This window comes from Rhizophagus irregularis, chromosome 8 (assembly GCF_026210795.1).
Source record: "Rhizophagus irregularis chromosome 8, complete sequence".
Classification (NCBI taxonomy): Eukaryota; Fungi; Glomeromycota; class Glomeromycetes; order Glomerales; family Glomeraceae; genus Rhizophagus; species Rhizophagus irregularis.
Window position 1 is genome coordinate 1,716,566 of NC_089436.1, and position 12,816 is coordinate 1,729,381.

Consider the following 12,816-nt stretch of genomic DNA (forward strand, 5'->3'; position numbering starts at 1 on the left):
ATAGTAATTTTGATCAATGTTATACCATCACAAATAGTAAAAAAAATTTTTTTGTAATCAATTTAAGTAAACGCACCCTGAAAAAAAATAACATATTAAAACACGCGTCAAACTAATGAGCACAACCTAAAACTGATGAATTTGAGTAGCGGAAGACTAGTAATTGGCAATTGGCATTTCACGCTTTTAAATGTTACTAATTATTAACTGTAAATAAAGTTAGTTATTGCAAAATTACTTTTTATTTTTTAAATAATATTAAAAACATATTTATACTTTTTCAGATTTAATTACTACTAATATGTCAAACACTAATACAAGTTTTGCTTCACTTACAACGTCTTTTACTACATTTACATCAGAATTTATCTGTTCCACTTGTCAAAAAAGATTTAAAAAACAAAGTGGACTTTTACGGCATTTGAATATTGTGAAAAAATATAATATTCCGTGTAATAACTTGGATAATTTGTCAGAAACAAACAATGAAAAGTTTAGAAGTATTCTTGTTTACTTAATTCACCGCAAACTTCCACATGGATTTAAAAAGAGAGGTCACCAATTAGTGTCTCTTGCCTGTACTGAGCATCAGTTTTTTAATATTTTTAAAGGACATATTCATTATCATCATAGTAATAGAAACATCTACAAGTGTATTTTTTGAAGATCTGCTGGATATCAAATATTAAGTGAAATCTTGAATAATCCATTATGGGGTCAAAAATTTTATGACAATGAACAACAAACTTATGTTGTTTTATTTAGTGATCCACTTCAGCATTTAAAAAATAATCTATTAGCCATTGCAACTCACTGTATTATTGAAGGTGTAAACACTAAAAGGCACAAATCTAAATATAATCCTGGAGAAGTTGTTGTTGAATAGAAAATTAAGGGTGAAAGAGATGCAAAGGAGAATTATTGTGAAGCAGGATTTATATATATACGTTTTTGGGTGAAACAAATTTAAAATTTTATTGTAATAGAAAAAAAAAAATTATATACATTTATAATAAAGTGTTTTGATATTTTTTTCTATCTAAATATTAACCAAAGATAAATTTATAAAATGTGAATATTTTGAGGGTTTGGATAGGAAAGTGAGACATTATTTTGAGTATAAAATAGAAGTCGATTTTCATGTTCCAAAATTTCGCAGATTGCTGATGTTTTATTTTGAAATTTTCCACCATTCTTGAGAGTTTTCTTAAAAAAATAATAAACATGATTGTGATTCTTTTTTTCGACAGCACTGCATGAAAATGCATTTATTAATCCTCACCTTTTATGGATAAACATAAATTCCCAAACATGTGATACCAAAACATGAATATAAGAGATTATATCTGATGATTAATAAAGTTCTTGTTCTAAAATATTATTAGTTTCAGGATCTATCACAGTTTTTTTCAAAAATAATTCGTACCATACTTTTCTTTTAAACGAAAATATTGTAGATCTGTTTTTATTTCTCCTAAATGATCATAATATATAATTCAGCAAATCCATTCCACAAATTTTTAATTAATGTAGCACGTTCTGGATCAAAAAGTTTTGCCAAATTAAAGTTCTGAAGAACACGAAGCTTATCATCTTCCATTAAAGAGATGTAATCCCAACTCTCAGTACCATGAATTTTCCAAAACTCAAATCAAATTTTTAATTTTTCCATCTCTTTGATTATAATATTCTGAGATATATCATTAAATAATCCTTCATTTTTGATTTCTTGTAAAACTAATTCTCACAAGTGGTCAGTTATACATAACATTATGTGAAGCTTATCAGAAACATGATTTTTAAGCAAAATCATATTGAAAAGTGGTGGTAATTTATGACCTGGGTATGCTATTGAATTTTCATTTAAAATATTTATTGATTTACTAATCACCCAATTAGAGATCCTGGGCGAAACCAAAATATTTAGTCATTTGACTAAACCGAAATAGTTTAGACATTTAAAATTAAAAGACGAAATGCCGAAATTCAATATTCCATAGTATTTCCATGGATTTTTTATGGATTTCCATGGATTTTTAATTATAATAATTACTTATAAAAAAAAATAATAAATTTATATTAAAATATAATATTTTTTAAAGAAATTTATAAAACTATTTTATGTATAATATAATTTAATATATTTTTATAATAAAATTATAATTTTATATAAATAAAATTTAAACTTAAAAAATATTACTATATAGTTTAGTCAATGACGAAACCGAAACTAGTTGGCAAAAAGAGTTTAGCCAGGTATCACTACACCCAATCAACTTGCCCATTTTCACGTTGGTTTTTAGTTATCTCGCATCATGGATAGAAATAATTGGAGTTTGCAGTATTAAAATCCAAACAGGTAGCGAGAATCTTCCAATCTGAGCTAAAAAAAAGCTCAAAATTCCAAAAAATATTGTTGATAATCATTTCATTATTACTTAATTTTTGCAATTCTTGAATTAAGGCATTTACTGCAACTTTTAAAGTTGGATAATTTTCTGTTCCTGAAAATAAAACGGTTGTATAATGATAATCAGACTTGAAAAGATTCATTGAATCATCCAATAGTGCTACGGTAATCATCACGTAGCCACTTTTCGGTTCGCGTTCTACATCACCAGATATTTGAAGATGAATAGTTGGTATTGCAGGATCTAATACTTTTTTTTTAATATATGATGGTATTATATACTCAAAAATTTTTTTGACACTTCGGTAAGCACCCTTTCCTGTTGCACTAACAACTTGTTCAATAATTAATGGATCAGTTATATCAGGCTCTTCCAAAGGTTCTTCTTGTATAATAGTAGAATTTAAATCAATAAAATTAATGGGTATTAATTCTCCCATACATGCATTAATCTCTTGACGGGTTTGAGAAATAGCATATTCTCGTGGTAATGTTGATTCTACAGCTGCAAGATGATGATATGCATTACGAGGTATATTTTCTATATCTTGTACTATACTTTTCGTCAAAATGACAAAATACTAATTAAATTTATTTTGACATACGTAATGTATTTTGACAGATGTAATTAATTTATAGTAATTTTATAATAAATAGTGAATTGGTCCGTTCACCGAAATATGACGTAATTAATTAGCAAAGAAGTATATCTTGTACATATGCCATTGATTGTAATTTTTGTTTTTTTTTAACACTATCATCATCTTCAAATGTTATATTATATTCTTTATTTTCTATAGTAAAATTTAAAGTTCTTAAAACTACACGATCTTTAGGATTGTAAAAGTCTTTAATTAAATTTTCAAAGTGTATTTGTTCTTTTTTCGCAAGACCTTTTGCACGTTTAATTTGTGTAGTTTTGCTTAATTCTTCATATAGTTTCAATTCACGTGGTCTACCTTTGCGATTTCTATCAATGCATTTTAATTGAAGTCCAAAGAGATAAACTCTGGAAACAGCAGTCTTCTTATCTGATGTTATAATCTGATAAAATATGTATAAATTAAAATACATTCTTTTATGATTTTTTTTTAAAATAATAAATGTATAAAAACTTACTTTGTGCAGTTCAACAGAAGCATCAAATGGTGATTGAGCTGAAACAACTTGATATTGTAAATTATCTCCAAAACAAATTAGGTAATGAGGTTTTTCTTCTGCGTAATAAATAGAACATTGAATAGTACGACTTCTACTAAGGTAGTTTTAATAATATAATTATCAGATATAGGAAAATAATTAGGTGCTTCAATATGATTTACAGTTGGTGAGTAGGTACCTTCTTGAATAACAACATAAGTAAATTTTCGGTCATCATAGTATATTATTTCAGATGAAATAGGGTAATTTTCTTTTTCAAAAGATTTTTGCTGCTTAGAATTTGACATTGAAAGTAACAGTTTTTCAGTTTTACGCGTTAAAAAATAGCAGCATATAAAAAAATTGTACAACAGATCTATAAAAATGCAATAAGTATAAAAATTTCTGGTTATTAAAAATTCAATATGAGTCTTAACACCATATTTCTTTACCACTTAACTTTCGTAACAATAACAGAAAAATTTACAACGTATATATAAAAATTTTTTGGCGTCATTAGTGCATGATTAGTATTATCACATAATGTCAGGTGATTTGACTATCATTATGATTGGTCCATAAAATTTGGGGTTATCTCAAAAAAATTAGGGTTAGGGTATAGATTAGCGCATATGCTGTATTTGTATATTTGTAGGCATACTATTGAAAATTGCTCCTTTAAAATCGTATCAAAGCCTTTGAAAAAACAGGTAATAGTAAGTTACTAATTAATATCAAAAAAACTATTAAATATATGGTATCAGCTTGGAATAAAGTTCTTTTCAAAACTATATTTAACTGCTAGAAAGATGCAGGAATTTTGCCATTAGATGATACAGATTCTCAAGATGAAATAGAAGAGAATAAACATGAAGAGACAGAAGAGAATGAACGTAGAGAAATTCAAGATTTAATTGATAAACTTGAATATACATACCTTCTTACTGCTGAAGAATATATTAGAATAGATCAAGAAAATGAAATTGATGGTAAGATATCAACTGAAGAGCAGATTGTTGCCATTCTTAAAAAAAATAATTCCATTTCTGACGATGAAAGTGATAGTGAAATTACTTTAGTATTTAGCTCTGAAGTTTTAGCCGCATTTGATAAAATATTTATCTATTTAAAACAAAATAATAGTTAAGATATTATTGATAAAAGTGCGCTTAAAGCTATAAAAAAAGCTAGGAAGGAGGTTTATAGAAATAATTTTTTTTAAAAAAAGCAAACGAGTTTAGACCTGTTCGTTAAATCTAACAACAGTGTTGACAGTATTGGTAATAATAATATAAGAGAAGGTGTTAAAGATAATATTATGGATGTTGATAATATTAATTTTGAAACTTTATATTTTAATGAAAGGGACTTTTATAATCATGAAGAAGAATATGAAGGTTTTACTATCGAGTACCAGATTGATCAGAATTGTCTTTATAAATGATTGTATTACAGATTTATAATAATTGCATTTATCATACTTAATAAAGTAATAATCCTTGAATGTCACAAATATAAAAAGTATTTATGCGTAAATTTATTAAAAAAAAATAAAGAAAATTTATTTTATTGCATGTGTTTTTTTAAAATATAAATTATTGCTTAGTCGAGTCGTAATTATCGTCATCATGTGATTAGAAGACTTTTGATATAGCAAAAATCTTATCTTTATTATTCGCTATACGTGATTAGTGAATTTTCTTACTATAGTGAATCTCAATTTTCAGCCTAAGAGGTTCATTATAGTGAAAGTGAACTGTATTAAAGCTATCATACATCGTGTTTATAACTATATCTTTGAAGCTATAGTTAAATTATTACAATCAATTATTTCTGTCTATCTAACTCTGGATTTATGGACTGCAAGAAGCAACTATGGATATCTTGATATCACATGCTCTTTTCTAAATCAAGAGTATAAACTTAAAAAATTACTCTTACTGTTTCTCATCTCAGGTATCCACATACTTCTGAAAATATCAAGGATGCTATTAATGAAGTTCTTGAAAAATGGAATTTACAGACCAAGGTATTCTTAATTACTACTGATAATGGAAGTAATGTTAAAAATTGTGTAAAAGAAAAATTGGAAGAAATAGAATGGCATTCATGTGCTGTACACACCTTGCAGCTCGTTGTTGGAAACTGGAAAGGGATTAATGCCAGTTAAAAAATTACTAGTTATAGTAATTTTAAGAGTAAAACGATTAATTAATTTTTTTTCAAAATCTAAGCAAGCTGAAAGATTAGAGGATGTCCAAAGAGATATAAATGAAAATATAAATAATAAATTTTTATTGTATTAAGTTAATAATATAAATAAATCCTAAATTTAATTATTTTTTTATTATATAATAAAAATTCAAAAAAACTGATAAATATTTACGTACTATTCAAAATTGTGAAACTCGTTGAAATAGTTTATATTTTGCTTGGAAAAGATTATTAGCCCTTCAAAATGCAATAAATATTCTTAATATACGACTAGAGTAAAAAACAGATAAAAATTAAATTAAAGATTCCAAACAACTAAAGAAAATTTTGATTACTACTGAAGAGTGGGATTTGCTAGGAAGTTTAGTTGATGTGTTAGAGCAACTTGCAGAAGCCACTGATTATTTAGGAAGCAGCACTTATTGTACATATAGTATTATTAATTTTTTTATTGAACAAATTAAAGCTGATTTAATAAAAACCTTCTCTTCTGATTCTTTACAATCTTTGCCACAATCATCTTTTGTCATACTATCCTACACAAATTATTAATCAAGAAATAAATGATGATGACGTATTTGCTAATGAAGATTTAGAAATTCAAAATGATTTAAATCTATCTGTAAATCAAACAGATAATTTGCTAAATTTAGTCAAGACAAGACTTCATAAAAATTTATGTAAATATTGGAATTTTCAAGATTCTAATACTCTTTTAGCTTCTTTATTAAATTCACGTACAAAGAATCTTAATAATATACCTGCTCAAGTTCAAACAGAAACAATAGCATTATTGTATGATAAACTTAAAGAATTAAAATTAAATCATGAATCAATTTCTTCTAATTCTACATTATCATCATTATCATCATCAAATAAATATAAAAATTCAATTTTAAAAATTTAAATCAAGGCCAAAGACTCTGGATAATGAAATTTTAGAATATTTAAAAATAGATGAAATTGATTGGAAGGATAATTCCTTTATTTAGTGGAGATAGGAAAAAAACACTTTCATTATCTAAGTATTTTAGCACGTAAGTATTTGCCAATACCTGTTGCATTTACAGCTTCAGAGTGAATGTTTTCAGATGCAGGGAATTTGATGAGACCAAAAAAACTAGAATGAATCCTGAGTTGTTTAATAGATTTATTTTTTAAAGCGTAACTCTAAGATGTTACCTTCAATTTATCCACCTGTTTCTAATTCTGCTAATGTTTAAATTATACATGCTGCCCAAATTATTTTGGGATGCCATAATTATAATTTGGGATGCCATAATTCATTCGGTTTATATATAATTTACTATGTAAAGTGCTAAAATAATTTGGGATGCCATAATTAAATTTGGGATTTTACTTATAATTACGGCAGTCCAAAATAATTTGGGTGGCATGTATAGTTTAAATAATAGTATTACATTTTCTTATTAATTTCAAACATTTGTACTTTATTACTTTATAAATAAATAAATACTATTATAATCACTAATTTGCTACATTTAACTAAAAATAAGAAAATTAATTTTTATTAAATATAATGATCAATTATTGATTAAAAAATGATACCATTTCTATAGCAAAGCTGTTCTGGAAGGTCAAAGCTGAAATCTACAAAAAAGAACAAAAAAGAACGTTAATAAGTGTTTTTAAATAAAAATAAATTCCCCTCCATTGAAATTACCATTTTGGAAGGTTAAAGCTGAAATCTACGAGAAAAACCAAAAAAAAAATGTTAATAAACGTTGTTAAAATAAAATAATAAAGAAACCTTCTATTGAAATTACCTCCAAGGCTGTTCCCAGAAGGTTCAAAGTTGAAATCTACAAGAAAAAAAAGGCTTTAATAAACGTACTTAAAAAAAAAGTCTTCCTATTTTTTATGTAATTATCTGTTTAAACCTTTCAAAAGTTCTGAAACTTTAAATTATTTGTAAACCAGAGCTGAAAGGAGGACTGAAAAGATAAGTTCTGTGAAAAAAACGTATTTAATAAAAAAAATAAAAAAAAAGGGGTCAATCCGATATATTCAGATGCATCTGAATCAATCCAATACATTTGGATGCATCCAGCGAATATCTGGATAAGTAAAGGATGGATCTGCAGATCTATTTCGGATATCCAGATCATTTTAAATCAGATTGATAGATCACAAATTCATTTGGATCGTAATACTACGTGGTGGTCAATGCCTAGGAAGGACTGGGTGAATAAATGGTCATGGTGTATATCTTTGGTCTTGTGAAAATGGTGCACACCAGTGGGAATATCCATTAAAATATATTATGAAAAAATTTGAATGGTGTCCACTATGTCATTACGCAAGAGGTGAGCGCAAGTATTGAGCAACTCGATGGATATAATGAGAAATTGCATCTTGCATTTAAATTTCAGGATTCCTAATACTATCATCACAATAGTCTATATCATTGGAAGAATGAAATTTTAGAAATACAAAAGATACGTAATCAGAAGAAGCGGGAAGTAAGATATATGCCTTATTAAAGTTCTCTATACTGCTGATCTTTTTTCCTATATCAAACATATATTAATCGAGAAAGCTCACATGATTTTGAGTGAACTTGGTTTGCTAAAATTTCACTAAAAAATTTTACTTTGCTTGATATAATATTAATAATACTTAGTCTCGATAATATGAAAGTTGAAAAGCTTGATCTGGTAGAAAAAATCATTCTCCATGTTGATAAGATTAAAGATGCAAAAAAGTTTAACGATCCCTTAATGGTCCTTTACATTACTAATCAGTGGTCGTACCAATTCAGGAAAAACTAATAAAATCGTGAACCTATTATTAGGAAATAAGTTTTATTGCATGTTTAATAGTAAAAAGGGAGAAACATGCTATATAAAAAATGATGATTTGGTCCTTATCGGTTACTATCTTAAAGAGCTAAAATATTTATATCTAAAATCAGCATATCAGATAATTGCAAATAGCCCAAAATCATATCATGAAAATATTACATTTTGGGTTCTGAAGCCTGATAAAATTCCAAATCCTGATTCCTTTTCTCCAGAGAGAGGTACAGTGGCCATATTCGAAGATGTGGATGCTGATTCAAAAAAAGTTCAGGAGAAAATTAAACCTTATTTCTCTAAAGAACAATACAGTAATATTAGCAGTATTTACGTCTTTCAAAGTTTTTTTGACTGCCCAAAACTGATAAGAAAAAACTTAAACTATTTTGTACTTTTCAATTGATCCACTTCAGATAAATTAGCTTATATTCTTCACCTATATACTAATGACTGGCGTAACATATATGCAGATGTTAAAAACTATTTATGTGAACAGAATTTCGTTGTCTTCGATTTGACAGTACCCCAAACCATCCCTACCGAATACAAAAAGGATGGGATATATCATTTCTTAGTGAATAGAATTTTCCTCAAAACTATTGAGTAAGACAAAATGTATATTTTTTTCAGGTTTTTAGGTCATATTCAGATTTATTACGTCTTTTCACCCATAATTTATTTTCATAAATATTAGAATATATTTCTAATTCTATAGTCACATTACTATGCTTCATTTTGGAAAGGATCTGATCAATAAGAGCAACAATTTTTCTATCCTTAGTAGAAATAATATTCTTCAGATGCCAAATTCTTTAACAAGTCAATAGACTTTTCAGTTGATGCAATAACTTATTTTATATTAGGAATTATACTTTGAAAAAAGCTACCGAATCTGATAATTGGGTGATTTTTCTACCACTTTCCTTTAAAGACCTGGTCATGGCTACCTCACGAGACTTATATTGCTCTTACAAATCGAGAAGCTCTTCAATCTTTTTTTCCAATATCTGCTTTGATATACACAATTTCTTATTTTTTTATCTTAACAAAGTTTTACAGTCACTAATAATAGTAGGCTTCATCTTCTGATGCTCTTTTTGCTTAATATAATTTTTAACTGCCTTATTTAACAAATCTTCCACTTCAGAATGGATACTACTTACCTGTTCTAGCGATAATAGATGTTTTCAAAGAATTCATATTTACGAATCTTTAGAATTTTTATACTTCAGAAGCCTATCCAAATGGCTGAACTTAAAAAAAGTAAAAAATGAACAGTTACTAACCATTCATATTAAATTAAAAAATAAAAATAAATAAACCAAGTTTCATAATTACAAAACTTGGTTTTTCCATTCTTCAAAAGACACCCAAACAGAGCGGCTAAATCTAAAAAAAAAAGTAAAAAAGAACAGTTAATAACCATTCATATTAAAAATATAAAAAAAAACTTTAAAGAATTTGTATTTATAAATCTTTGAGGTTTCTATATTTCAGAAGTCCACCTGAACGGCTGAATCTAAAAAAAAGTAAAAAAAAAAACAGTTAGTAACTGTTCATATTAAATTAAAAAATAAAATAAACCAAGTTTCATATTTACGAAACTTGGTTTTTTCATACTTCAAAAGCCCACCCAAACAGCTAATCTAAAAAAAAGTAAAAAAAGAATAGTTAGTAACCATTCATAAGGTTGCTTGTCTAAACCTCTTCAAAATCCTACGATTAGTTTCGTCAAAATTTTACTATAGATTTATTATAGTTTCGGCAGAATTTCAGCAGTTTCGGCATTTATAATAAGTTTTGGCAGTTTCGCCTTTCTCCAAAGTTTCGCCAGTTTTTTAATATAACTTTAATATAGTTTCAGCATAATTTCGCTTTTTGGCGAAACGCCATCTTGCCTAAACCCCTAGATTTCGGCAAGCAACTTTAACCGTTCATATTAAAAAATAAAATAAAACTTCAAAGAATTCGTACTTATGAATCTTTAGGGTTTCTGTACTTCAGAAACCCATCTGAGCCTTTTAAATGGGTATCTTGAATCTAAAAAAGAAAAAAATGAAAATGTTAGTGAAATGTTTCGTTAAAAAAAGTAAAAATTTGAAGGTATATGTATACCTTCAAAAGAGATAAGTGACGAAAGAAAAGGAAAAGGATAAGGAAAGGAAAAGAAAAGGAAGGAAAAGAAGAATGAAGGAAGGAAAAGGGAAGAAGAGAAACTAGGACGAAGGAAAAGAGGAACGAAGGAAGGGAACAGGCGGGAAGGGAAAGAAGAAAATTAAAAAAGTTTAAAAAAGAATCATCCTTTTTTAAACTTTTATTTTAATACGCATATTACATAATGCGTAACGTTTGATTAACATAATTTAACTAGATTAAATATATGTCTAATCATAGATCTTTACTAATTGAAGTCAAATTTTATTAATTTTAGTCAAATATAAGCCAAATTGCATTAAGGCCGAATATTTTTTTTGACTAGTGATTCTATAATCATTTTAACATGTCAGACCTAAAGATGTGATATGTAATTATTTTTAGAAGGTTGTAAGGTTGCAACTATTACAACATACATACAACACTTTTGTTGTAATTGCAACACAATATTATAATTATTATATAGTATTATAATACTATTAGTATTGTAATTATTATATAGTGTTGTAATTATTTTTAATTATACAAATATGTATTATAATATATTAATTATTTCTTTTTATGATGATATTTATTCTATAAAAACTTATTTTTGTAATTTTTATTTTTCAAAAAGAAAATTTTTGAATAATCATAAGTGTTGTAATATTACAACACTTTAACTTTAAAAGTAGTAATAGATTGCAACCCTTACTATTACAACATAAGGTAGTAATTATTAATTACATACTACATCTTTAGTCAGACCAGCCTGTACTTCCAACAATTATATAACCTTACTGATATAATACTCTAGAAATAGCTATGTATGCTACAGTACCTAATCATCCATATAACTGATTTCTCTTCGCATCTGTCCAAGTAGTAGCAAAATAAATGTTATGTTTATTTTTTATATAAAATCGATCACTCATATAATTAGATTCTATTGATATGTTTTACTATAAGGAATAATATCTAAAAATTTCTTATTGTCAGAAGTATCATCATTTCTCACCACCTCTCAAACCTGTTTTGCTAAAGACTCAGGTCTTTTTTTGTAATTCCTATAAGCTCGCTAGATAACTACTGCATAGAAATTCTCAAACTGATAGTTATATTGTCTCACAATAAGATGCTGCCCGAAACTATTTTTCAGTTTCCGAAACCGAAACCGAAACCGAAACTAAACCCGAAACTATTCCGAAACTCCCGAAACTAGCCGAAACTCCTGAAATTAGCCCGAAACTCCCGAAACTAGCCCGAAACTCACTAATTTTGGCCAAAATTAAAATTTGGCCGAAATTATGACATTTTTATCACGTGACGTTACACTAATTTCCTAAAAAGGAAATTATGTTTCCCAGTAAAATTGGAAAAATTAGTTACACAATGGTTACACAAAATTCCAAAAAAGGAAATTTTAACGTCGATCATTTTCTTGGCCAGAATTACGTCCTAAAAATGGCCAGGATTATATCAATAATTTCGGCCAAATTTTGAACTTTCAGTAATAATTTTGGCATTATAAATTTTGGATTAATTTTACCAGTTTCAGATTAGTTTTACTAGTTTCAGGTTAGTTATACCAGTTTCGGGTTAGTTTTACCAGTTTCAGATTAGTTTTACCAGTTTTACCAGTTTTGAAAAATAAGAAAATTTCAGAAATAGTTTTACCAAGTTTCGGGCAGCATCTTTATCTCACAATCAAGAATTCCCAAGATTACTTCATTATTCTTCCTGAAATACTTCACTAAAATAGGTATACAGTATATTAAAAGATCTAACCCAGAATAAGCAGATTATGCATATCCACGCAGTATGTATGAGCATTCACAATTTTACTAGACAGTTATGCATACAAATTACATACTGAATTTTAGTAGGGATAGTGCAAAAAAAATATTATATTGTATTATTTTGCAAAGCGCCATAAAGACTTAGCTAATAATTATACATAAAATATATTACACTATTTTAATAAAAAATCTATGCTCCAGAAAATTCAGCATACATACTCATTATTATTATTATTCAGATCTGAGAAATCCATGATACTAAACTTTCCCTCAATAGTAAAATATCCAGATTTAAAATAAT

At 27.0% G+C, this 12,816-nt stretch overlaps 2 protein-coding genes across 2 annotated transcripts; one reads left to right on the forward strand and one right to left on the reverse strand.

The window, feature by feature from the left end:
- Positions 1 to 2,313: 2,313 nt before the first annotated feature.
- On the reverse strand, positions 2,314 to 3,858 carry OCT59_028281 (uncharacterized protein; the record flags this gene model as incomplete). Its single annotated transcript, XM_025311963.2, has 4 exons — positions 2,314 to 2,991; positions 3,128 to 3,454; positions 3,530 to 3,627; positions 3,750 to 3,858. 4 exons carry the CDS (start codon positions 3,856 to 3,858, stop codon positions 2,314 to 2,316), a joined length of 1,212 nt encoding a protein of 403 aa, XP_025166697.2.
- Positions 3,859 to 4,093: 235 nt separating this feature from the next.
- OCT59_028282 (uncharacterized protein) lies at positions 4,094 to 4,697 on the forward strand (the record flags this gene model as incomplete). The annotated part of the gene is made up of 2 exons (XM_066147188.1): positions 4,094 to 4,100; positions 4,360 to 4,697. The coding sequence occupies 2 exons, from the start codon at positions 4,094 to 4,096 to the stop codon at positions 4,695 to 4,697; spliced, it is 345 nt and encodes a 114-aa protein (XP_065993923.1).
- Positions 4,698 to 12,816: the final 8,119 nt, after the last annotated feature.